This window comes from Polypterus senegalus, chromosome 16, assembly GCF_016835505.1.
Source record: "Polypterus senegalus isolate Bchr_013 chromosome 16, ASM1683550v1, whole genome shotgun sequence".
In the NCBI taxonomy this organism is placed as follows: Eukaryota; Metazoa; Chordata; class Cladistia; order Polypteriformes; family Polypteridae; genus Polypterus; species Polypterus senegalus.
The window spans coordinates 31355765-31380408 of record NC_053169.1 but is presented as its reverse complement, the minus strand read 5'-3'; the positions used below and the strand labels follow the sequence as shown (position 1 = coordinate 31380408).

General features: G+C 36.6%; 1 protein-coding gene across 4 annotated transcripts in view; it reads right to left on the bottom strand.

The window, feature by feature from the left end:
• Positions 1 to 2306: 2306 nt before the first annotated feature.
• The window catches only part of LOC120516521 (regulator of microtubule dynamics protein 2), a 230023-nt gene continuing 207685 nt past the window's right edge, over positions 2307 to 24644 (bottom strand). For all 4 annotated transcript variants that reach the window (XM_039738249.1, XM_039738247.1, XM_039738246.1 and 1 more), the window contains exons 8-11: positions 16904 to 17002; positions 14709 to 14762; positions 5518 to 5598; positions 2307 to 3173 (exon numbers count right to left, since the gene is read on the bottom strand). In XM_039738249.1, the coding sequence (XP_039594183.1) occupies positions 3120 to 3173; positions 5518 to 5598; positions 14709 to 14762; positions 16904 to 17002 (288 nt within the window). In that variant the 3' untranslated portion in view covers positions 2307 to 3119. The remainder of the gene's footprint in view (positions 3174 to 5517; positions 5599 to 14708; positions 14763 to 16903; positions 17003 to 24644) is intronic.

Genomic DNA, 24644 nt, shown 5'->3' with positions numbered 1-24644 from the left:
GGGCATATGTTCATGAATGAGTAACAATACTACTTTACATAAAATTAAATTGATGGAACATATTCAATAATACATACTGAATAAAGCAATTCTGAGAAATCACTATAAAGTTTAAATAGATAATATCAGGGAATAATAATTAGTTAAACATGTATATACACTAAAAGTGTCAGTCATTTAAACATTACTTAAAGAGTCAGACCTAGACCCACACATACTAAATAATTATAGGCCTATTTCAAATTTACCATTTCTCTCTAAAATACTAGAGAAAGTAGTCGCCAGTCAGCTTCAGTCACACCTTACGCATTACAATTTATTTGAGAAATTCCAGTCTGGTTTTCGCACTGGTCATAGTACAGAAACGGCACTAACGCAGGTTGTACACAACATTCTGATATCCTCTGATGAAGGAAACTCCACTGTAATTATGTTGCTGGACTTAAGTGCAGCATTTGACACCATTGACCATTCGATTTTACTGCACAGGCTAGAAAACGATGTTAGGCTTACAGGCACTGTGCTCTCTTGGTTTAGTTCTTATTTATCAAATCGATTCCAATATGTACAGAAATGTGCTGACAGTACTCCATCATTATACACAGAAGTTCAATATGGTGTCCCACAGGGCTCAGTACTGGGACCTTTACTGTTTTCACTTTACATGCTTCCACTGGGATCTATCATTAGGAAACATAATGTTAATTTTCACTCATATGCAGATGACACCCAGTTATACCTTTCATTTAGATCAAATGAAGTTTCTCCGATCTTGTCTTTAATTAGTTGTGTTAGCGAATTAAAGGAGTGGATGAATGAGAACTACTTGTCTTTAAACACAGACAAAACGGAGAACAGGGAGTGACGCTGATCACAACAATATTCTGTCATCATTTAACTCAGTTGGAATCCCAATTAATTTTACTAAATCAGCCCACAACCTAGGAGTCATCTTTGACTCTAGCATGTCATTTAAAGGCATATTACAAAGTTGTCCAAAACATGTTTCTTCCATCTTAAAAATGTTAGGAAATTAAGGCGCTTTCTAAATAAACAGGATTCTGAGAAATTAATTCATGCATTTATCTCTAGTAGGATTGACTACTGCAATGTGGTGTTCACTGGATGTTCAAACTGTTCTTTATACAGCCTCCAGTTAATCCAAAATGCGGCTGCAAGAATTATTACAAGAACAAGAAAATATGAACACATAACTCCAGTTCTTAAATCCTTACACTGGCTCCCGGTTAAGTTTAGGGCAGATTTCAAAATCCTCCTTTTAACATATAAAGCATTAAATGGCCAAGGTCCGGTTTACTTGTCTGAACTTATCATGACTTACAAACCAGAGTGCACATTAAGATCTCAAGATGCCGGTCTGCTTATGATTCCAATGATTAATAAAATAACAGTGGGAGGTCGAGCTTTTAGTTACAGGGCCCCTAAACTGTGGAATGGTCTGCCCTCTACTATAAGAGATGCCCCTTCGATCTCAGCTTTTAAATCCCGACTGAAGACTCACTACTTCAGTTTAGCATATCCTGACTAGAGCTGCTGAGTAACTGTAATTGGATACCAACCCTCACCTATTCTGTTTCTCTTCTCGGTACTAAAATGTGGCAATTGGTGCCACGGCCCACCTGCCAAGTTGTTTTGCCTGCCTATAGTAAAGTCATCCCTGATGAAGGATCGCAGGAATCATGGGAAAGAGGGGTCCTTTCATCGGATTGGCTGACCCAGTGCTGTTTCAGCCGTGGAATGGCCAAATGGGGGAGGCAGCTTGAAGGATGAGGTCTCCAGGACTCTAAACAAATCCAAACCTTATTACGTGATATCATCTACTGTTAAATTCTGCTCCGTACTTCTAAAATTTTTATTTTTATACTGTATTGAGGATTTGTTCTGTTCTGTGTATTGTATTGTATTGACCCCCTTCTTTTGATACCCACTGCACGTCCAACCTACCTGGAAAGGGGTCTCTCTTTGAACTGCCTTTCCCGAGGTTTCTTCCATTTTTCCCTACAAGGTTTTTTTGGGAGTTTTTCCTTGTCTTCTTAGAGAGTCAAGGCTGGGGGGCTGTCAAAAGGCAGGGCCTGTTAAAGCCCATTGCGGCACTTCTTGTGCGATTTTGGGCTCTACAAAAATAAATTGTATTGTATTGTATATTGATTAGCAGGTAGAAAAGGCCTGCAACAACATGCGCCTGTAAAAATCAAAACAAATAAAAATAAAGTTATACATACTGTACATGATCAAGGAGTTTGAGATTTCATTACATATGTGATGTTTATTTTTACAATTATTATGAAAGATAAAAACAAGACCTTTTGAGATACGTGCAATCACTGTTTTAGACAATAACACACACCAGCTGCCTATTTAAATACACAGTATTTTATTAATGAATATAAACTTGATTTAAAATAATACATTAAATAGCCCTTTAAGATCTTTATAATATCTAGCAACGACTTGTTTTACTAAGAACAAGTCATTGTCATCTCTGTGAAAAAATTCTAAATTATATTCATTTTACATATTATACATTTTCCCCGTAACAAGAATTGTGCGAAACAGAATGTTTACTAGTGTAATGAAAATCACAGCTCAGGTCTTTGGTAACCATACATTCCAAGATAAAATTAGCAGCAAAATTTTAAAGGTTACAAGTATGTTTAGTAAACAAAACTTAAAAAGAACAATAAAATGTCTCATAGTCTCTGTAGAATATTATCTAATATACATAAAAAGAAGGGAGTTACTATTTTATTTATTAAAGTATATAAATGGAAAATTACATTACTATGACTTTTTATAATCGTGATGCAGCTATGTCAACCATAAGTTTTCATAAAATTCCATATAAAAGAGGGTACTGGTTAAAAAAATGTCCATTTAGCAACTTGTGCAAACCTTTTCCTTTAACTGTACCAATTTAAAAAGCTTTTTACTATGTGTTAGGACTAAGTATTCCAAAATACATTTTTAAGTGCTTAATTACAGTGAAAGAAATTCTCTTACAAGTGAAGACCACAGTACCAAAGGATTCCTTACTGGGAATGCCTCTAAATCTTCTCCTTCCATCAGAGCAGGTTCCACCTTATGATTAGAGTTTTAATTTATAGACAAAGTGAAGACTGAATAGATTCCAATTCTTTTTGAGCCTCTTTGTCCTGGGAAATAAAAGTAAACATTCACTAATGCTTTAAGCAAGATAACAATACGGTACGCTAATGCCGTGTTTATTTTATGAAAAACACATACTGGAGCTCTAAAGATATAATCTGAAGATGGCAGCTAAAAGCCAAAACATGCTTGAACATTTAAAACTAGAGAAGAGGTCAAATGAATGTAGTGTGCTATACAACTTTTAAATTATTTTAAGAATGTGAATAAAACAGAATCAAAGAAAAGTTAACAATTATGTCTACAAGAATACAAAATATCTATTGAATGCAGCAATGCTGAAAAATCAACAATTACTTGAAGAAACATAACGGGGCACTCAGATATTTAGTTACACAAATATTTTAAAAGGATAAAAAAATAGATTTGTACGATTTTAAAAATAATTAAAGAAACACCATTATCAAATAAAACCATAACAGAGTCACACAATATGCACAAAATACATGTATTAGTAAAATCACATTTTAAAATAATTAAATGAATAAAATGGACATTTTTGCCAGCTCACCTTTCAATGCCTCCCTGCTTACAAACTTAAAATTTCCCCATTTGAAATAAAATTAGTGTGTTCCATATATTTGTAAAATCCCCACATGAATAAGATAGATTTCCGTCTTCTTCTGATTTATTTTATAAAAGGCAGAGCAGCTAGCTCACACATAGTCTACACATTTCTCCTCCCAGTCCACTGTACTCAGTCTTAGTCGGAGCCGGGAGACTGACGACTGTTGCTGGTTGACTGAATGAATGTGCAAAACACTACACCGTGGGCCAAAAAACTGTGCCACTTAATTATTTTCAACTATAACTCTGTTATTTCTTGATCAATTTTTACACGCTATATATGCAAGCTTGGCCGTTCCCGGTTTCCTGGGAATTACAGCAGAATGAAAAATGTCCGGGAATCCCGGGCTCCCCGTAATCATGAGCACAGGAATGGATTCCCTACTGCCATCCCTTTGAGCCGAAGACATATAATGCAATGACACGCCAACTGAAACATTAAATGCCTGCCTTTGCAAAATCAGAAATATATTTGTCTTATTTAAAATATAATTTTCATTAGAAATAATTCAAACACAAATTATCAACAATGTATTTTTGACTGGTTGAAAATGACAGTTACAGATACAGTATTTATAATTCAGCATTGACTAGTCCGAAAACAAATCAGACATCCAAGTAATGTACTTAATAATATATGCAACTGGGAAATCATAACCATCTCATAACATCTATGGAGCTTTCAGGTCATGATGATGTATCTATTACCATATTGTAACTAGTCAATATTTTTGGAAAAAGGGTTTAGTATTTAATGGCTTGTTGAAATTTCCTTTCCTTTCAACAGTTAGAACTTTGACTGATGAAAATGTACCTACAATTTGACTACAGTAGTCATATTCCGAATTACAGGCATTTGCAATTTGATTTTGACTAGTGGAAGCTGAGTGTCTTTTTCCACTGACTTCTATGGAGCCTTCAATTTGATATCTGTAATTCCATTTTTACTAGTCAAAAATGCAAATTTCAGACATGTAATTACATTCATAAAATGTAAAATATCTCTTAATGGAAAGCTACACAGAAACCAAAGGGAAAACTAATTACAGATCTTTAATTAGAATTTTGAATAGCCAAAATATAATTTCAGATACAGAAAATAGAAACTGGCATGACTAATATAAGACTGAGAATATGAGATATACAGTACAATGTTAAAAGACTTGCTTTGTTTAGTATAAGTTCTATAACATAATTTGTGATCTGATTTGATCAAAGTACAAATTAGGATTTTTGTTCTTCTTGATCTTAGATTTGTTTTACAGAAAAGGAGTGGACCATAAGAAAAAAAAACAAAAACAATGAAGAACCAAAAAAGTAGTCAAAAATAAAAGTCAAAATAAGGTGCAAGCAAAACCAAAATGCAAAGCAAAAAATTTGCACACCAAAACAAAACGCAAGAAGTCTAAATTGCTACTAAAGAAAGAATAAAAATGTACAGTTCGAAACAAAGAACACACCAACAAAAATTTGTTCGGAAATCCAAATGATGTGATGATAGCAATGATAAACATGGTGGTACTCATAAAAAGCACATGCCAAAAGTAACTGCAACTGCAAAACATCGTAACAATCAAAATAAGTAATAAATTCAGTTGTAAAAATTAGAATTGACTGCGGTGGGCTGGCGCCCTGCCTGGGGTTTGTTTCCTGCCTTGCACCCTGTGTTGGCTGAGACTGGCTCCAAAAATGTAGCATTCAATTCTAGCCCTGATGGTGAAAGGTGTGCATTTCAGACTGGCCAGAGATGTTAGGTTTACATACCTCCTTTGAAGTTGACTTCATGGAAGCTGCAGCGTCACACCACTTGAGAGCATTGACTGTTTGCCCAAGGTGTTTGTAACACTGAAAAAACAAATAGCTGACGTCAATGAAAACACACGCATGATACATAAAAAATCAGCACTGCTTAAATTCTTTCAGCTAATTCATTTACATAAATGTCAAGTCAAGATTTAAGAGTTCAAGTTGCCAGTAGTTTCACCTAGGCTTCTAAGCAGTTTGTTCTGTGTGTAATCTATACTAATAAAAGGCAAAGCCCTCACTCACTCACTCACTCACTCATCACTAATTCTCCAACTTCCCGTGTGGGTGGAAGGCTGAAATTTGGCAGGTTCATTCCTTACAGCTTCCTTACAAAAGTTGTGCAGGTTTTATATCGAAATTCTACGCGTAATGGTCATAACTGGAAGCAGTTTTTCTCCATTTACTGTAATGGAGATGAGCTTCAACGCCGTGGGGGCGGAGTTTCGTGTGACATCATCACGCCTCCCACGTAATCACGCAGTACATAGAAAACCAGGAAGACCTCAAAAAAGCGCTGAAGAAAACATGCATTATATAATTGAGAAGGCAGCGAAACAATAAGAAGCGAGCGAGTGACATAAAAAACCATATTCATGAGTTCTGCTACTTCGGAAACAAAGCACGGTGTAAACCTACACTTTAAATTAAGTTCATAGACAGGCTGCGCTGGCGTTTGTAATTTAGTGCCTGCCCATTTAAGGCCGTCCGTCAGCGGCAATCCAATAGCAAACTGCCACGGGTAAATATTCACGGGTGAAGGAATGTGCTTATGGAGAGGAAGATGAGATGGTCAGGGTGGTGTTTGACACAAACTCAGCGAAACTGCGAGAGAAAGTTTTAAGTGCCAGGACTAAGGTAACATTAAATACAGCCATGGACATAGCACGAGATGGCACCAGCACAGCTGGGAACCTTCGATGCAAGTACACCGAGTGGCTCACGTGAACTGACGAGTGCACAGATAAAAGCAACAGTTCCAAAGAGCTGAACAAAACCGAATTACACAATTGAAAAGGCAGCAAAAATATGAAGCGTCTGATAAGCATATTCATAAATGCAGCTACTGTGGAAACAAAGCACACGGTGGAAAAAGTCAATGTCCCGCTAAAGGAAGACAGTGTAAAAACCCGTGCATGCAGTGTGTCAGGTCTCAGATAAAGAAGAAGACGAGCTGTTTATTGATGCAGTAAGAAACGAATCGATGAATGAAACCTGTCATCTTTACAACGATTGACAAACACGGAATGTAACTTGAACACAACACATCCTACAAATACGAACCTAATTGAAAGAAATAATGATAATCAAATCCTTGATGACAGCAACACTCAGTAACACTCACAAAACAAATACTGTATATTGACAGTCATGTTACGTTATTTTTAAAATGTTCCCTTTTCTTTTCTACCTTTTTAACACACTACTTCTCGCTGCGATGACGGGTATATATATATATATATATATATATATATATATATATATATATATATATATATATATATATATATATATATCCCGCTCTACATACTCGAATAATGGATACTTTATTCGCCATCAATGATTGTTTTGGTAAAGCCATACTCAGTGTATTCATTAGATGAACAGTAAAAAAGTAAGAGCGAGGGGGATGACTCATTGAGGCATGCAGGCTGTAGTCTTGCGTCAACTCTATCTGAATTGCGATCACATTTGAAAAATATATCTTTTCAAGTTCTATTTAGTCCATATGTGTCAAACTCAAGGGCAGGGCCACATCCGCCCGGCGTAATTATATCCGCCCGAGATCATTTTATATACTGTACTATTGTTATTAAAGCCCGGTATATGAAGCGCTGGTAACACAATAAACTACAGATCCCATAATGCAGCGCTTCAGCTGCCTTGCCGAACACTTACCGCTTACTACAGTTATTGCGCACTGAGTTTGCACGGCGCTTTGGTGACTTTGAAGAACAAAAAAAGTCCGTCTACATGCGGCTCAAACCTTGTGCATGTTTGGTAGCACATATCTGTGTGAGAAGCTCTTCTCAGTGATAAAGACTAACAAAACAGCACACAGGAGTCGCCTCACTGATGAGCACCTGCAATCCATCCTGAGAATCTCCACAATACAGAACCTCACACCAAACAGAAACGAACTTGTGGCCAAAAAAAGATGCCAGGCGTCCAGCTCTAAAATGACATATGAGCAAAGACAACTGAATGATTTGATTTGTTATTGCACGTAAGAGCGGAGTCAACCGTTTTAACAAACAGCGTATTACACTGATACTGAAATAGCTGTGTGTGTATATATGTAGATATGTATGTATATGTATATATATGTTTATATATGTGTGTGTGTATGTATGTATATATATATATATGTATTTGTGTGTATATATGTGTGTGTATGTATGTATATGTGTGTATATATGTGTGTATATATGTGTGTGTATATATATATATATATATATATATATATATATATATATATATATATATATATATATATATGACAACAACACTCATCACTCACAACAGTGACAAAACAATTACATTGACAATCAGGTTACGTTATTTTCAAAATGTTTCCTTTTCTTTTCATTGCTTCTTTAACACACTACTTCTCCGCTGCGAAGCGCGGGTATTTTGCTAGTATATATATATATGTATATTTATCTGTATGTATGTATGTATGTATATGTGTCTGTGTATGTATGTATGTATGTATATGTATGTGTATATATATTTTGATATGTGTATATATGTAGATGTGTATATGTATATATATATAGATATGTGTATGTGTAGATACAGTATGTGTATATGTAGATATGTTTATATGTATATATGTATATGTATATATGTTTATGTGTGTGTGTGTCTGTGTGTGTGTGTGTGTATATACATATATATATATATATGACAGCAACACTCATGACAGTAACAAAACAATTACATTGACAATCATGTTATGTTATTTTTAAAATGTTTCCTTTTCTTTTTCATAACTTCTTTAACACACTACTTCACCGCTGCAAAGCGCGGGTATTTTGCTAGTCTCTATATATAATCTTCATTTGGATCTTGATCTTTGTTTGTCTGCGAATGAATTAGAAGAAGTAGCACTAGATGGCAGTAGAGAGACAGCTAAAACATAGGCATTGCATTAAGAATCTCCTCCAGACTTATACTACTGAAGACTGTAGTACGCCAGTCACACCTCAAAACACAGACATTCAAACATTGTTGTGCTTTAAATTAACTAAAGAGATCTTCATTTAGATCTTGATCTTTGTCCTCGAATCTCACGCATGTGTAAACCACCTTCCAGTTTAGTATGTTGTTGTTACTCACGGATGTCAACAATGTGCCGGAATAACGAAAGGGGTGGTGGATAGTGTTACGCTGGTTAGCTCCTGAGGCCTGGTTAGAGAATAAGATTGCTGAAGATAAAAGGTACATGCCTACGTAACATATGAATGAAAGAAAGACAATGAATGACAACGTAACAGCACGTTCCGGAAATAATTATTGTTACGTTGAAGCCGGCAAGTGCTGAGCGTCTCATAGATGTACCGTGGCTTGCTCACATGTCAGTGAAGTGATCGCTATTTATGCTTTAAAGAGCCTGGATACCTATGTGTCCCCCTTTTATAACCATTGCTCCGTGTATATTGCCTCACTCTTTGGATTGCCTCAAAGCAACCTGTGAGATTGGAGAAAGGTTGAGAAGACATCGTGAGAGGAAACAATAGCGTTGTGAAAATGAGACGGACTGTGAACGGACAGAAGCAGAAATGCTCTTACACCACCACATAATTACGATTCGGACAGTGATTCCGAGTAGGCCGTTCCTATCAAATCAATATCCAAGGGTTTTCTTTTGTAATTTTGTTTCCCTTGTAAATAATCATAATGTTGTGCGACGAAGGGCCCAATTCACGACTGGCAGCCGCGTTTAAACAGGGAGCCCTTCACAGACAACTTTAACACGCGCAACGTAGTTGGGAGCACATGGCTAGTACATATATATTTCTGATATTTTTGAAAATACTTAATTTAAATCAACTTTCACTGTGTCTTTGATAAATAACATATTTTAAAGTAATAACTTGAATATGTGTTACTTAGTCCTTTAATAATTTTAAATATTTAGTAACACTATTATGTCAATCTTACAATGCAGAAACCAAAATTACACAGTTTTCCGGTCCTCTCCAATCAACATAGAGTTTAACCTAATCTCTCTTTGTTGGCTGAAAATCTCTTTAGCAACTCAGTATCCTATTAGATTATTTAATAGTTTCTGTACACTGTCTAGCTGTGGACACTGATTAGGCCATTAAGAATCTCAAGGCTTGTTCATTATATTTATTTTCTATTTCCAAGCAACCTTATTGTGAAGTTTTATTTTATACTAGCCAAACTACCTGATGCTGCCCTAGTATATTTACAGTATACACTGTAAGTTGTGATGGTAGGAAATCAAATATTACTTGTTTCTTAAATGATGACCATTGCTGGTGGAAATGCTAATGACTGACCATCTATCATTGACAATACCTCTCAGATAAATATCAGTTTGTTTTGCTTTAATGAGTTGAGGATATTTTCATATTTGTGTATGGTTGGGATCCATAATTGTGGTAACCCCTTTGCTGGGCTGAAATCATAACTGGTGCTTTTTTTGTATTTCCTGACTTAGTGTGGTTTCACAAGAAGACGTTGAATAACCTGGATGGCTTGTTGAATAATTGGATCCATGGACTGTGCAAAGCATCTAAAGCATGGGGGCCAATGGAGGATTGGGACTTACGGATAATGCGGCAGGTCTCTGTATTATTACACGAGTCGTCCTCAGTGGTGGCATTAATTAATGTTATACAAACAATTCAATGTTCATTCATTCATCATTGATTTAAAATTGCTACAAATCACTATGCTGTTTTGGTATCAAACCCTAAAAATATAACTGACTCATCATAAATAGTACTTGAATAAATATCTGCCATTAAGAAACAGTAAAAGCTGTTCCCATTTTACCATATTCTTAACAGTGTCTTGGCATGTGCTAAAAAATTGAATTTCATTCTGTTTCATTGTGGCTTATCTCTATTGCACTTAGCAATGGTATGCAGGTGTACATTTGGGTTGGCCTTTTTTTTTTTTTTTAATATAAGGTTTTGCTTTGATAAAAAATGTAGTGTTGTCAGTTGACTTCAGAGCTACTGTCACATGAACACAAAGCAATGAAATTCTTATGTGCAAGTCTGACCAACCCAGAGTAAGACTGCGACTCTCATTGTCTCATGATCTGACTCTGGCACTGTTGGTTATGTATAATAAACATCATAAAATAATTGCAATTTGAGAGCTAAATGGCTAAGCTTCCTTTCTTCTAAGATTTCATAAAATTCACACTAAATTTTGCATCAGTAAAAGAGTTTAGAGTTTGAAATGTTTTTGGGAGGTTAAAAGAAAGAAACATTGGTTGTTACGTGTTTGGCAACACTGTGCACCACATCTGGACTCATATTTCTCAGAAGAGATTCCACATGAAAGCAAGAAGAGATAATCTAACATGGCTAAGCAGATCTGTTTTGGTCTCATTGTGAGTTGTACTATTAGACAAAAGTAGTAATTCATCAAGACAATGAAGAACATGCTGTACCCTGTGGTCTTAGATGAGATCCTGTTTGGCCGGTGCAAAACTTTGTGCATGCTGATACACACTTCTGCTGCCAACATGTTGGCATGGGTTTGTGGGTTGTCACACACATTACAACACCTCTCCACGATATGCCAAATACAATATACTGTATTTTAAGTTAGACCAACGGCAACGGACACTCAAAATTTTGTGAAAATTATTTAAGCCATTTTTGTGGGATTGGGAAACAAACAAACTAACAAACAGATATAAAAACTGCTTAAAGTTTTATGCATATAAATGTAGAAAGTCTCACATGCATTATCGATTTCTATATGTAGAAATGATTCTGACTCCACTGCATATGCTATCTAAGCTAATTCAGTGTAATGTGCAATTAAATAGAATCCGTACTGATTTAAGTTTAATGAATAATCTTTAAAAGTTGTAACATGCCAAAAACCTTTTTAAAATACAAGGTTAAGTAGATAAAACAATACACACTACTTCTACTGAATGCTTTTGGCACTTTCTCCGAAATACTTTGAGCATTTGCTGACTGACTGTTACCACACTTGGATAGATGCTTTTCTAGCTTGTCTGTAATTTATTGGTGATACAAGTTAAACAAGTAAATAAATAACCTTTGACCTTGAGTATTTTTGTATTGGGAAACTTCAAAATATATGAATCACCTAAATATCAATCTTATTTAGTAGTACATAAGAATATTAATCCTTCACATTAAAATAGAATAGAAAACAATTTTCTAAGGGTAATCCAGGCTTCTTAAAAAAAAAAAGTGGCATTATGATGGAATCACAGAAGAGTCAAAATGCATTTCAAGTATAACTGGACAGCAGATCATATGAAGTTTAGTTCAGAAAAAGAATTATATATATATATATATATATATATACACATACACACACACACACACACACATATATACATATATATATACACACACACACACACACACACACACACAGACACTTTCTGTACTTTGCGGTATTATACAGAGACATGCTCAAATCTATGAATTTTGGAATCTTTTTTTAGGAGCTACGACGAATCTGATGCCAAAATGATAATTGGAAATAAGTATTTTATTTACATAATTTTTAAAATGCAAACCAACCTGTTTAATCTTTTGTAAGATTGTTAATCCTATCACAAATGGCATGTGTAAGCTCCATCTTCAATTTAATCTATCCTTTTAAAGCTGTTTATTCATACATTTTAAAAAAAGATACTGTATAGTATCCACTTTCTTATGTTGTTCATCCATCAATTTCACAAGAAAACAACCTGGAGGAGCTGCTACTTTGATACAAGGCATAAAACAATTTATTTTCATTCCTGCAGTATTATTTCTGAACTGTACTTGGAAGCTGAGGATGCCATAGGAAATTACCAGTATTAACTGGTACAGAATATTCACAATATGAATTTAAGTGGGGGTCAACTGGAATCAAATAAATATCCAAATGATGCAACATGGAAAATGTAGCTGAAACCAACACCCGAGTATTTAGCTGTACATGATTGTGTGTACTTGGGTGTGTCTAGTTTCACTTCATTGCAAAAAAAATTACAAAATAGAAAATGGTCACATTCTAATGGGGTTGGCTATGCACATTGAAAGTTTTAATTCGATTTACAGTTGCAAAGTTCATGGCATCCATTCATTCCTGGATTCCACTGATCAACCTCAATGGATGAACACCAGTTAGTTAAAAAAAACTGATCACAAATGACTGGCAATTAACCAACTTATTCATTATTTATACGTCTGAATACTTCATACTAGCAACAGGCTACAATTAAGAGAAATATTTAAGCAAGCATTTGCAGTTAATATGAGTTATTCTGGAGTATCATGATGGTGAGATTAGCGAGTGTTGGAAACATTATACGATTCTACATGGATAGCGTCTTATCGGTCACATCTGATTCCTTTTCTATGTAGCCTTATTTACTGAGCGTTTCATTAACATTACATACACTTAAAACTGCATTACTTTATTAATGCTAACTGAACATATTATCGGTCATCAAGAAGAGCAGATGTTGATGTTGTCACCGCTGAAATGTAAAGAATTTAATTTTTTAAAAATATCTTCAATCACTACTGCTTTCTAGACATGAGCAGATACAACACTAAAACTATAATATCAAATGATACCAACTCCTTTTGTTTTGTTATAAACTGATGCAAAAAGATACTGAGATTACTAGGGGAAATACTGTAACTGATTTGCTTAAGCTGATGGCACATTACATGACTTCTAGTCAGAGCAGATGTTAGAGTTGCTGACAGCAGCTGCTGATTTTGTCACCGGACTATGTCAATTTAATATCACGGAGTATGTCAAATTCAGCGACTGTGCAACGACTTTTTACCACAGTCTTGCTCACCCCTTTTACCGTGTTGCCTGAAGGAGCCAGTGCTGTACGAACTATTAACAAGTACTGCAAATTCAGCTGCAATCTCATCCCCTTTCTCTTATTTCCATTCTGTTGTGGTATGTAAAACACAAGACATCAGATAAACAAGCTTCTCTTCAGTTTGAGAGGTTCAAAACACCTGTGGCTCCTCATTCCTTGTCCCTGCATTTTATGCATTGTACTTCTGAATTGGCTGTCACCTCTCATGCACAACTAAACATTTTGTTTGATTTTGCCAGAAGGAGCCACAGACTTGTTGGACTGAATCACTGGGTATGTCAGACAACACGACTGCTGACTGCCTCTAACTCACTAAGATTATGTAAATGAATTCTACAACTGAAAGTCGCTGGAGAAGTCATTAAATGTGACATGGCCTTTACTTTACAATGAAGACACTGCAGGCCATCTCTGATTAAACCTAGTTTAAACATGGACACAATGCAGTTCTATGACAATTTCAAGGAATAGCAACTTTCTTACTCTAAACATCACACATTGAATTTTAGCATGTCAAGATAATCCCCAGTGGCATTCCTGTAGAATATCCAGGACTATAACTTAAAGAGAACATGAAAAGGAAAGCATTCAACCCAATCTCATTGACAGTAGGTAGACAAGTGAAAGAAACTAAATAAATCCTTACCTTACGTTATCCCATTTGGATTGAGGTGTGGCGTTATGGTAAGTGCTTTATCTAGTTGGGTTTCATCTTGTTTTAATTCCACAGACCAGGGGCAGTGTCATGAAAATCTGTTTTGATTTATACAAATACCTACACACATATTTATAAGGATGTGGGCGCAGTGGAATGAGACTCAGCATTCTTTTATTTTAATAGAAAAAAAAATATTTGTGTTTTTTATCTTTAGGCACTTGTCTCAATAGAAAAAAATGACACGGAGGTACAAGTAATTTTGGTTAGTGCTAGGAGTCCTGGAACCATTTAACCACTCTAATCAAAGTCTCATTATATGTAAATGACAGCATCTCATTAAATCCTAGAAATAATTCCGTTATGAAGAGCTAAGAATCAACTTTCCAAATTAAACAAAGAACTTGCCTTTGCTAAAAATACACAGTTGAACTTGGAATAGTGGGGATGAATTTCTTCAGCCTATAAAAATGAGAATGAAGAATAAAAATGCATAATCTGTAAGGTACATTTTATTAAAGCAATATGTGAAAGGACTTGCTAATTGTACCAAAAGACTGAATAAAATAAAAATAAATACCAATGAAGCCAAGAGGGCAACACTACTCATTTGTTACTGTGGTGTGTATATTTATTATTGGTACATGCACAATGTAATCAATCATAAACATAATATCACAAATTATGACATTTTTGGAAAGAAATTACATTTTTTTCTGTAATTGGTATCATGTTCCATTCATCTTCCCATTTCCCACCACTCCTTATTTCAGGCCTTCAGTCACCGGCCTGGTCGCTGTCGATGCTGAGCCTGCACCCTGGTGGGTTTTCCCAGTTGCTCTTGATTCATCCCACTCTAAATTGGCCTTGCAGAAGTGACTGTGGGTGCATGGATGTGCTCTGAAGTGGCCTGACACCCCATTCAGGACTAGTTTTTGATTTTCGTACCATTACTGGAATACATGGATTCAGGAAATCATTGAAAATAAAAGTAAACAGAAGTTCATTTGTTTTGTTTTTTTTCATGGTTCATACTGTCTTCAGACTTATTCCAGCGTTGCTGCACTAGTCATCTTTGTGAGGGAATATTTGAATGAAAAAGCCTGTCATTCAGGACATTCTATAAAGAGACAGGCAAACACGCACACATAGGTAAGCCCTTTGCAAGTTTCCTTTATTATATATGATAATTTATTTTTTCAACACAATTTATTAACTGAATATCTGCTTAGCATTTTATCCATCCATCCATTTTCCAACCCGCTGAAACCGAACACTGGGTCACGGGGGTCTGCTGGAGCCAATCCCAGCCAACACAGGGTACAAGGCAGGAAACAAACCCGGGCAGGGTGCCAACCCACCACAGGACACAGACACACACACACACACCAATCACACACTAGGACCAATTTAGAATCGCCAGTCCACCTAGCCTGCATGTCTTTGGACTGTGGGAGGAAACCCACGCAGACATGGGGAGAACATGCAAACTCCACGCAGGAATGAGAGGATGAGGTTGTCAGGGTGAAGGTGACCAAATGTCTTATGATATTTTGACAGAGGAAGACATGGTGATGCAGTGGTTAGCTATCCTGCCTTACAGATCCAGACACTATCTGTGCAGAGTTCTCATATTCTCCTCTGCCTGTACAGTTACAGTGAACTCTAAGCTATCTACTTCCTGATAGTGTTCAGAAGCCATTAAGAAGGCAAACAGAATGTCAGGTTATATAGCACCCTGATGTCTGGAGTTACAGTAGGGTCTGCTCAACCTTTATAATGCACTGGTGAGGCCTTCATCTGGAGTCCTGTGTACAGTTTTAGTCTCCAGGCTACAAAAAGGACATGGCAGCACAAGAAAAGGACCAGAGAAGAGCGACTAGACTGATTAAGGGGCTATAGGGGATGAATTCTGAGGAAAAATTAAAAGAGCTGAGCCTATACAGTTTAAACAAAAGAGGATTAAGAGGTGACATGATTGAAGTGTTTAAAATTATGAAGGGAATTAGTCCAGTGGATTGAGACTGTTATTTTAAAATGAGTTCATCAAATACATGGGGACACAGTTGGAAACTTGCTTAAGGTAAATTTCGTACAAACATTAGAAGGTTTTTCTTTACACAAAGAATGATAGGCACTTGGAATAAGCTACCAAGTAGTGTGGTAGACAGTAAGACGTTATGGACTTTCAAAACTCGACTTGATGTTTGTTTGGAAGAAATAAGTTGATAGGACTAGCGCGCTTTGTTGGGCTCAATGGCCTGTTCTCGTCTAGAGTGTTCTATTGTCATGTATGATTGGTCAATTGAGGATTGTAGATTTGCCCCTTATGACTTGGGGGTGTTATGTGATTATGCCCTGTAATGGACTATTAACCCATCTAAAGTTAGGTTCTTATTTGTGCTCAATGACAGGCTCTGGCTCCTGCAGGCCTGAACTGGATAAGCAAGCTAGAAATTTGATAAAAGGGTAATTTGGAAGAGTAAGCAGTTGAATTTTAAATTAAAACACTTACTTTTGAGAACATAAAAGTTATACTAACATGAATGCAAATGTTTTAATGCATAGCAGGAGACGCTTACCTAACTGCAACAATTAAATACCTTATGGAAGTAATGTAGAGCATCATGTATTGTTGCACTAGGTGGCTCTCCAAAAAGGGTTGCTGCTACTTTTCTTTCAAGCCATGATAACTGAGAAACCTGCATAAAAAAGAAACAAAGTAAACTGCATAACAATAGAACATGAACACATTAATCAGCCTGTGACCCCTTAATGAATATAGCTTCACACTTATACTACAAAACGTTCTGTGGAATTAGAATCAATTAGGCTCACTAACTACGTTGGACAACCAAGATTTTACTTCCTGAATGCCACTGGTGTACCTTATGGATCTCAGCCTGCTGAGTACAAAATCACCCTTAAATGTCCCTATTATGATCTCTTTCATTGCAATCACTTATTTTTATGATTTACTGTCATATTATAAAAATTCATATTCAATATAACAACTACAACTGGAATATCTGTGGTGATCTATAAGTAGTAGCGGTGCCACTTGGATATGTAGTTCAGCAAATGGCACAGCCTAGTATGCCCAGCAGGGATAAGAATTCAGAGGGTGTGTGGAAGACAAGGATGTACCCAAAAAACTGTAGTGACGGTTAGAACCAGAAGAACAGCAATCAGTAAACTAAACCAATAATCACTGACAAAATCAAAGTCAGAAGGAGTGCAGAGAGTTCAAAAACCAGGTAAGCAAAACAAAGATATATATATATATATTTTTTTTCTTCAAAGGTTTGAAGGATTTTGGAATCTATGTAGTCAAATTAGAAAACATACAGCTGGTTGACCTTTTATCCCATCACACTGAGAATGGCAGGCCACAACCTCTGTGACGGTCCTAGCAACGGTAATCAACAATAGTGCCATCAGAATGGCACCGATATATAACGGCACAGATCACCAATCAAAATTAAAACTATATTTCAAAAATAAACAAACCCAATGGATGCCTAAGGCTATAAAACCAACAGGACCAAACGATAGTCAAAGTAGGATTCGCTGATATGGCTATGAAAAGGAGTCTCATTACATTACAAATAAATGGCCACTTCATAAGAATTGGGTTCTAGTGCAGAAAAGTATGGCACATTTGTTGACCGCCTTTTCATTTAAAGAGATTTTAAAGATTAGACTATAGTTAGTGAAGATAATGTCCTACAACAGAAAGGAGACAACGTACCAATGCCCAGATATTTAAATGAGTTGATCAAAGTGGGAAATACACATTGATAAAAAGAAGAATTTAATAGGCAAAGAAGCTGATTAAGACCAATTAATCCTGCATGCAGACAATTTATCAGAAGAGTTAAGTAAATTAAGAAAGTGGGGATATCCAAGGAAGTTATTTCCAAAGAACAGTAGCGACAAGTCAAGCAAAATGACTCCTTTAATTGGCTAACTAAAAAGATTACAATTTGCAAGCTTTCAAGGCAACTTAGGCCCCTTCTCCAGGCAAGATGTAATCATTACTTCTCACTACATTCATAATGGCTAATACGGTACAACACCCTAGTACTACAAAAAACAACAGGACATTATCCAAACAAAGATACATTTTATGGCATACTGTACATCATAAGCCACTATTGGAGTAATAAAGCAGTGAGAACAGACAGTGATAGCAAGGTGCTCAAGCGAGATATTAAACAGTAGAAGAATGATTGAACATTCATGTCTGGTTGCCTTAGGTACTGGGAAGGAATTACAGATTTTTGTAATGTCTGTAGGGAAGGAGCAAACTGTACTATTTTGGCCATATTCACAAAGACTTACCCAAACCTCACAGAATTCATGACCTGCCTTAATAAAAATTCCATCCCTTGTCGTCAAATGCTATCCTCTTGTTTAAGGTAAGGAATGCTGCTAAATAGAATAAACTCAGGGCAATCTTCATTCTATGAATAAGTTGATGGATTCTGTCCTTCACTTGGCGAGAGCAGATAAATCCTTATAGAAACATGCAGATTTTATGTGTGAATTATCCTTCGGAGTATTCTTGGTAGACGTTCAGCCTATAACTCTGGTATAGGACAACAGGTGACACACATTTCAGGATCCTCACCCCACTTTTGAAGAAGAGTGATCAGAGGGGGGAAACTGCTGCATGGGTAGGTATTCTCCAGGGATCTGAGTTTAATAGAACATTTTTCTTATGTGTTCAAGAATTGCTTTTGATGGGAACAACTTGTACCTGAAGAATCTTTGTGCTGGCATCTTAAGTCTGATGGTCAGGGTAAAACGGGCACTAAGCAAACTCCTGTCAATCATGAGGAATCCACTGCATCCACTTAACAGTGTCATCTCCAGACAGAGGAGTAGCTTCAGTGACAGACTTTTGTCACTGTCCTGTTCCACTGACAGACTAAAGAGATCGTCCCTCCCCCACACTATGCGACTCTTCAATTCCACCCGGGGGAGTAAATGCTAACATTAATTTTATTTAAATTTTTTTCATTTTTTTCATTTTTATTACTATTTAATTTAATATTGTTTCTTTGTATCAGTATACTGCTGCTGGATTATGTGAATTTCCCCTTGGGATTAATAAAGTATCTAAGTGATGTGTATGTTGAGTACGGCTGGCTATAATCAAGCCCATCCTAAACTCAGTCCGATAACTCTAATTATTCTTTGAATTGAGCTGATGCAAAGCTGGGCACTTACTTTACACACACAGGCAAGTGGCGTCAGAAAGCTTTGTTCATTAAATAAATAAGTAAAAAAAAATGTTTCATTTGCCTGCGGTGGGCTGGTGCCCTGCCCGGGGTTTATTTTCTGCCTTGCGCCCTGCGTTGGCTGGGATTGGCTCCAGCAGACCCCCGTGACCATGTAGTTAGGAAATAGCGGGTTGGATAATGGATGGATGTTTTTTTTGCTCATTCAGGTGGCCTTTATCTAATATAATTTTTTTGCTCAAAGACCTGAAAACATTTAGTGTCAACAAATTAGTTTAGTTAAACATTTAGTGTCAAAAATAGAGAAAATCAGGAAGGAGGCAAATACATTTTCACGGTACCGTATATTTTAATCTTTCAAATACAGAGAGCAGTTGAACAGTATTCTTCATCAGTGACACTGCTGCTGTTCTCCAAAATCTAATCCAGTTATGACAGCAGAATTATTTAGGCATTTATTCTTTTTTAAAGTGGTTGTTCCACTTCTTATCCCATGTAAGGTGTAACTGCAGAATGACAAAGATTAGTCATTAAGTCAGTCTGAATGCTGAGCATGGACATTGTTTTTCTTTCCTTTCATTAATTGATCTTTCGAACATGTAATTACAAGTTAATCATGTACTGACACAGCCAGAGTGATATGAAGAAAGTTTCTGATTTTAAACATGCAGTGAAAAAGTAAACAATACTCATTACATGCCTGAAGCAAAGTCACAAAAATATATGATAATGGTTTGATATAAAGCTGATGGTGCCAGAATTGTAACAATTAGTTGCTTCCTAGAAGACTGGTACTTAACTGGTAATGGCATTGCATCCCACTTGAAACTGAACTGCATCATATCTGCTAGTCTGCTTGCTAGGCCAGACAGCATTCTAATATAACAAAGAACTTTAACAGGAAACTTTTAGTGCATAATAAATACATTTACATTATCTGAGAAAAAAGTCAAGTATTAAGATAAATTATTTACAGTGTATTCAGGAAGTATTCAGGCCCACTTATTTATATTTTGTTATGCTGCGGCCTTATGCTAAAGTCATTTAAAGATGTGTTTTGTCCATTAAGCAACATTCAATGCCACAGAATGACAAAAGCAAAAACAGGATTTTATTTATTTTTTTTAAATGTATTAAAAATAAAAAAGCTGAAATATTACCTTGACACAAGTATTCAGACAATTTGCTATTATACTTGAAATTTGGCTCTGGAGCATCTCATCCTTTTGCTCATTGGTGAGATGTTTCTATTCATTGTTTGTAGTCCACCTGTGGTTAAATCAGTTTATTACACATTACCAGGAAAGGCAAAATGCCCATTTACAGAAGGTCCCACAGCTGACAATGTGTATCAAAGCAAAAACCAAGCCATGAGGTCAAAAGAATTGCCTGCAGGGCTTAGAGACAGGGTTGTGTCAAGGCTATTCTGCCTTATCCAAGCAGCTTTGGGTACAAGGTGGGTACCAACCCTGGATGGGGTATCAGTCCATCCTGTGCCATTACATTTAATAATTGATTCTTTAAGTAAATGTCTGAGAAGTGCACATTACATAAAAGATAAAAAAATAATATGACTTTGTTTGTAAGGCCCACTTTGTTCAGAAATTCAAATAAAGAATATGATCCACTTGTTCAATTTGTTTTTACTAACTTCAATACTCTCTTTCATTCAATGTGAAAATAATTATGCATCACTGCACACCAGCATCTACACCTAACTCTGAAGTTAGAACCCAGACTTTGCCAGTTTATTCTGCATTACAAAAGCTTCCCACAAATAGATAGATAGATAGATAGATAGATAGATAGATAGATAGATAGATAGATAGATAGATAGATAGATAGATAGATAGATAGATAGATAGATAGATAGATAGATAGATAGATAGATAGATAGATAGATAGATAGATAGATAGATAGATAGATAGATAGATAGATAGATAGTTTTTCACACCACTCTATCTATCTATCTATTTGCCCCCTTCCTGCTTTCTTATTCTTTTGCATGTTTGTCACACAAAATGTTTCTGATCATCAAACACATTTAACCATTAGTCAAATATAACACAAGTAAACACAAAATGCAGTTTTTAAATGATGGTTTTATTATTTAGGGAGAAAAAATCCAAACCTACATGGCCCTGTGTGAAAAAGTAATTGCCCCTGAACCTAATAACTGGTTGGGCCACCCTTAGCAGCAATAACTGCAATCAAGCGTTTGCGATAACTTGCAATGAGTCTTTTACAGCGCTCTGGAGGAATTTTAGCCCACTCATCTTTGCAGAATTGTTGTAATTCAGCTTTATTTGAGGGTTTTCTAGCATGAACTGCCTTTTTAAGGTCATGCCATAGCATCTCAATTGGATTCAGGTCAGGACTTTGACTAGGCCACTCCAAAGTCTTCATTTTGTTTTTCTTCAGCCATTCAGAGGTGGATTTGCTGGTGTGTTTTGGGTCATTGTCCTGTTGCAGCACCCAAGATCGCTTCAGCTTGAGTTGACGAACAGATGGCGGACATTCTCCTTCAGGACTTTTTGGTAGACAGTAGAATTCATGTTTCCATCTATCACAGCAAGCCTTCCAGGTCCTGAAGCAGCAAAACAACCCCAGACCATCACACTACCACCACCATATTTTACTGTTGGTATGATGTTCTTTTTCTGAAATGCTGTGTTCCTTTTACGCCAGATGTAGCGGGACATTTGCCTTCCAAAAGTTCAACTTTTGTCTCATCAGTCCACAAGGTATTTTCCCAAAAGTCTTGGCAATCATTGAGATGTTTCTTAGCAAAATTGAGACGAGTCCTAATGTTCTTTTGCTTAACAGTGGTTTGCGTCTTGGAAATCTGCCATGCAGGCCGTTTTTGCCCAGTCTCTTTCTTATGGTGGAGTCGTGAACACTGACCTTAATTGAGGCAAGTGAGGCCTGCAGTTCTTTAGACATTGTCCTGGGGTCTTTTGTGACCTCTCGGATGAGTCGTCTCTGCGCTCTTGGGGTAATTTTGGTCAGCCGGCCACTCCTGGGAAGGTTCACCACTGTTCCATGTTTTTGCCATTTGTGGATAATGGCTCTCACTGTGGTTAGCTGGAGTCCCAAAGCTTTAGAAATGGCTTTATAACCTTTACCAGACTGATAGATCTCAATTACTTCTGTTCTCATTTGTTCCTGAATTTCTTTGGATCTTGGCATGATGTCTAGCTTTTGAGGTGCTTTTGGTCTACTTCTCTGTGTCAGGCAGCTCCTATTTAAGTGATTTCTTGATTGAAACAGGTGTGGCAGTAATCAGGCCTGGGGGTGGCTACGGAAATTGAACTCAGGTGTGATACACCACAGTTAGGTTATTTTTAACAAGGGGCAATTACTTTTCACACAGGGCCATGTAGGTTTGGATTTTTTTCCTCCCTAAATAATAAAAACCATCATTTAAAAATTGCATTTTGTGTTTACTTGTGTTATATTTGACTAATGGTTAAATGTGTTTGATGATCAGAAACATTTTGTGTGACAAACATGCAAAAGAATAAGAAATCAGGAAGGGGGCAAATAGTTTTTCACACCACTGTAGATAGATACTTTATTAATCCCAAGGGGAAATTCACATAATCCAGCAGCACAAATGTCACCTATCTTTCACTGCAGTTATAACTACATATAATCTGTAAAGCTACTTTTGTTGTACAGTAACTTCATGTTTTAACTTGTCAGGTATAACTTCCAGTTCATCCTAGTATCTGTCAGGGCTGCACTTTTTGTTCTTACATTTACCATTCTTGATTTTTTTTTTTGTACATTAGTGTTAAAACATTCAATACTGTACTGTGATTGTTTTTGCTCCGTTAAGTGCTTTGTGACTGAAAATGCTTAGAATGTCAAAACATACAATAAAAATTGATTTATTGACCCTGACTAAATTATGTACATGGAAAATAATTACATAATTGACAATAAACATAGTCATGTTTAGAGACTGTTCCAGATTCAAAGAGTAATTGAAAACTTAAGAATTCTAACGTTCAATTTTCTTTATCCACAAACCAAAATAAAAAAAAAATACCCCACTATAAATAAAACCAAATGTGTCTCTGGAAGACCCATTCTCTGAACCCTCTTACTATCTCGTGAATCCTCCATTCTTTTGCCATGTGGAAAAAGATACTGCAGCATCAAGCCTGATTTGTCAGGTTATGTGACACTTTTTTCCTTCGGGCTGTCTCCTCAGCTCAATATGGCCCCACCATGATCTCCCACCCTACCTCAACATCCTAGATCAAGATCTCTCCCTGCAGTTTATGTAGAAATCACTTTATCTGTTACGAAAAGAGCTCAATCCGTGCCATGACCTTTGGAACTTGCATTTAATCGGTCTCTGTGTAAGTGTGGTGGTTAGCTGTACTGGCACATTGCCTTTGTTATGTGGAAAAGTTTTGTCTGTTTGTGCACAGTCTTGTCTTATTTGCACTATTGTAAGTATTATGGGCACTAAGCTTCGTCATTTCTGCAATAAGATGCTGCAGATGTTCTATCAGATGGTTGTGGCGAGTGCCCACGTCTACGTGGGAGGCAGCATAAAGAAGAGGGACACCTCATGCCTGGACAAACTGGTGAGGAAGGCAGGCTCTATTGTAGGCACGGAGCTGGGCAGTTTGACATCCATGGCAGAGCGACGGGCGCTGAGCAGGCTCCTGTCAATCATGGAGAATCCACTGCATCCACTGAACAGGATCATCTCCAGACAGCGGAGGAGCTTCAGCGATAGATTGCTGTCACTGTCCTGCTCCACTGACAGACTGAGGAGGTTGTTCCTCCCCCACACTGCCGGAAGAAGCTCATTGGGCATCGTTTGGGGGTCTGTAACGCCCAACGCCTGTAACGAGGACTAAAGTTTTTCTAATTAAATATGATAAAGTATCAACCATACGATCGAGTATAAGATATCACAACAAACATTTTATTACTCAATATTATGCCATTGTCCTCACTGTGGCCATTTTGAGGAACTGACGGTGGCAGATTTTAAGATAACACAGGTGGAGGCATTAATTGCAACCCGGGAAGTTACATGTCTTTCTTGCCACCCATGGAGATTTCCCAGGCTAA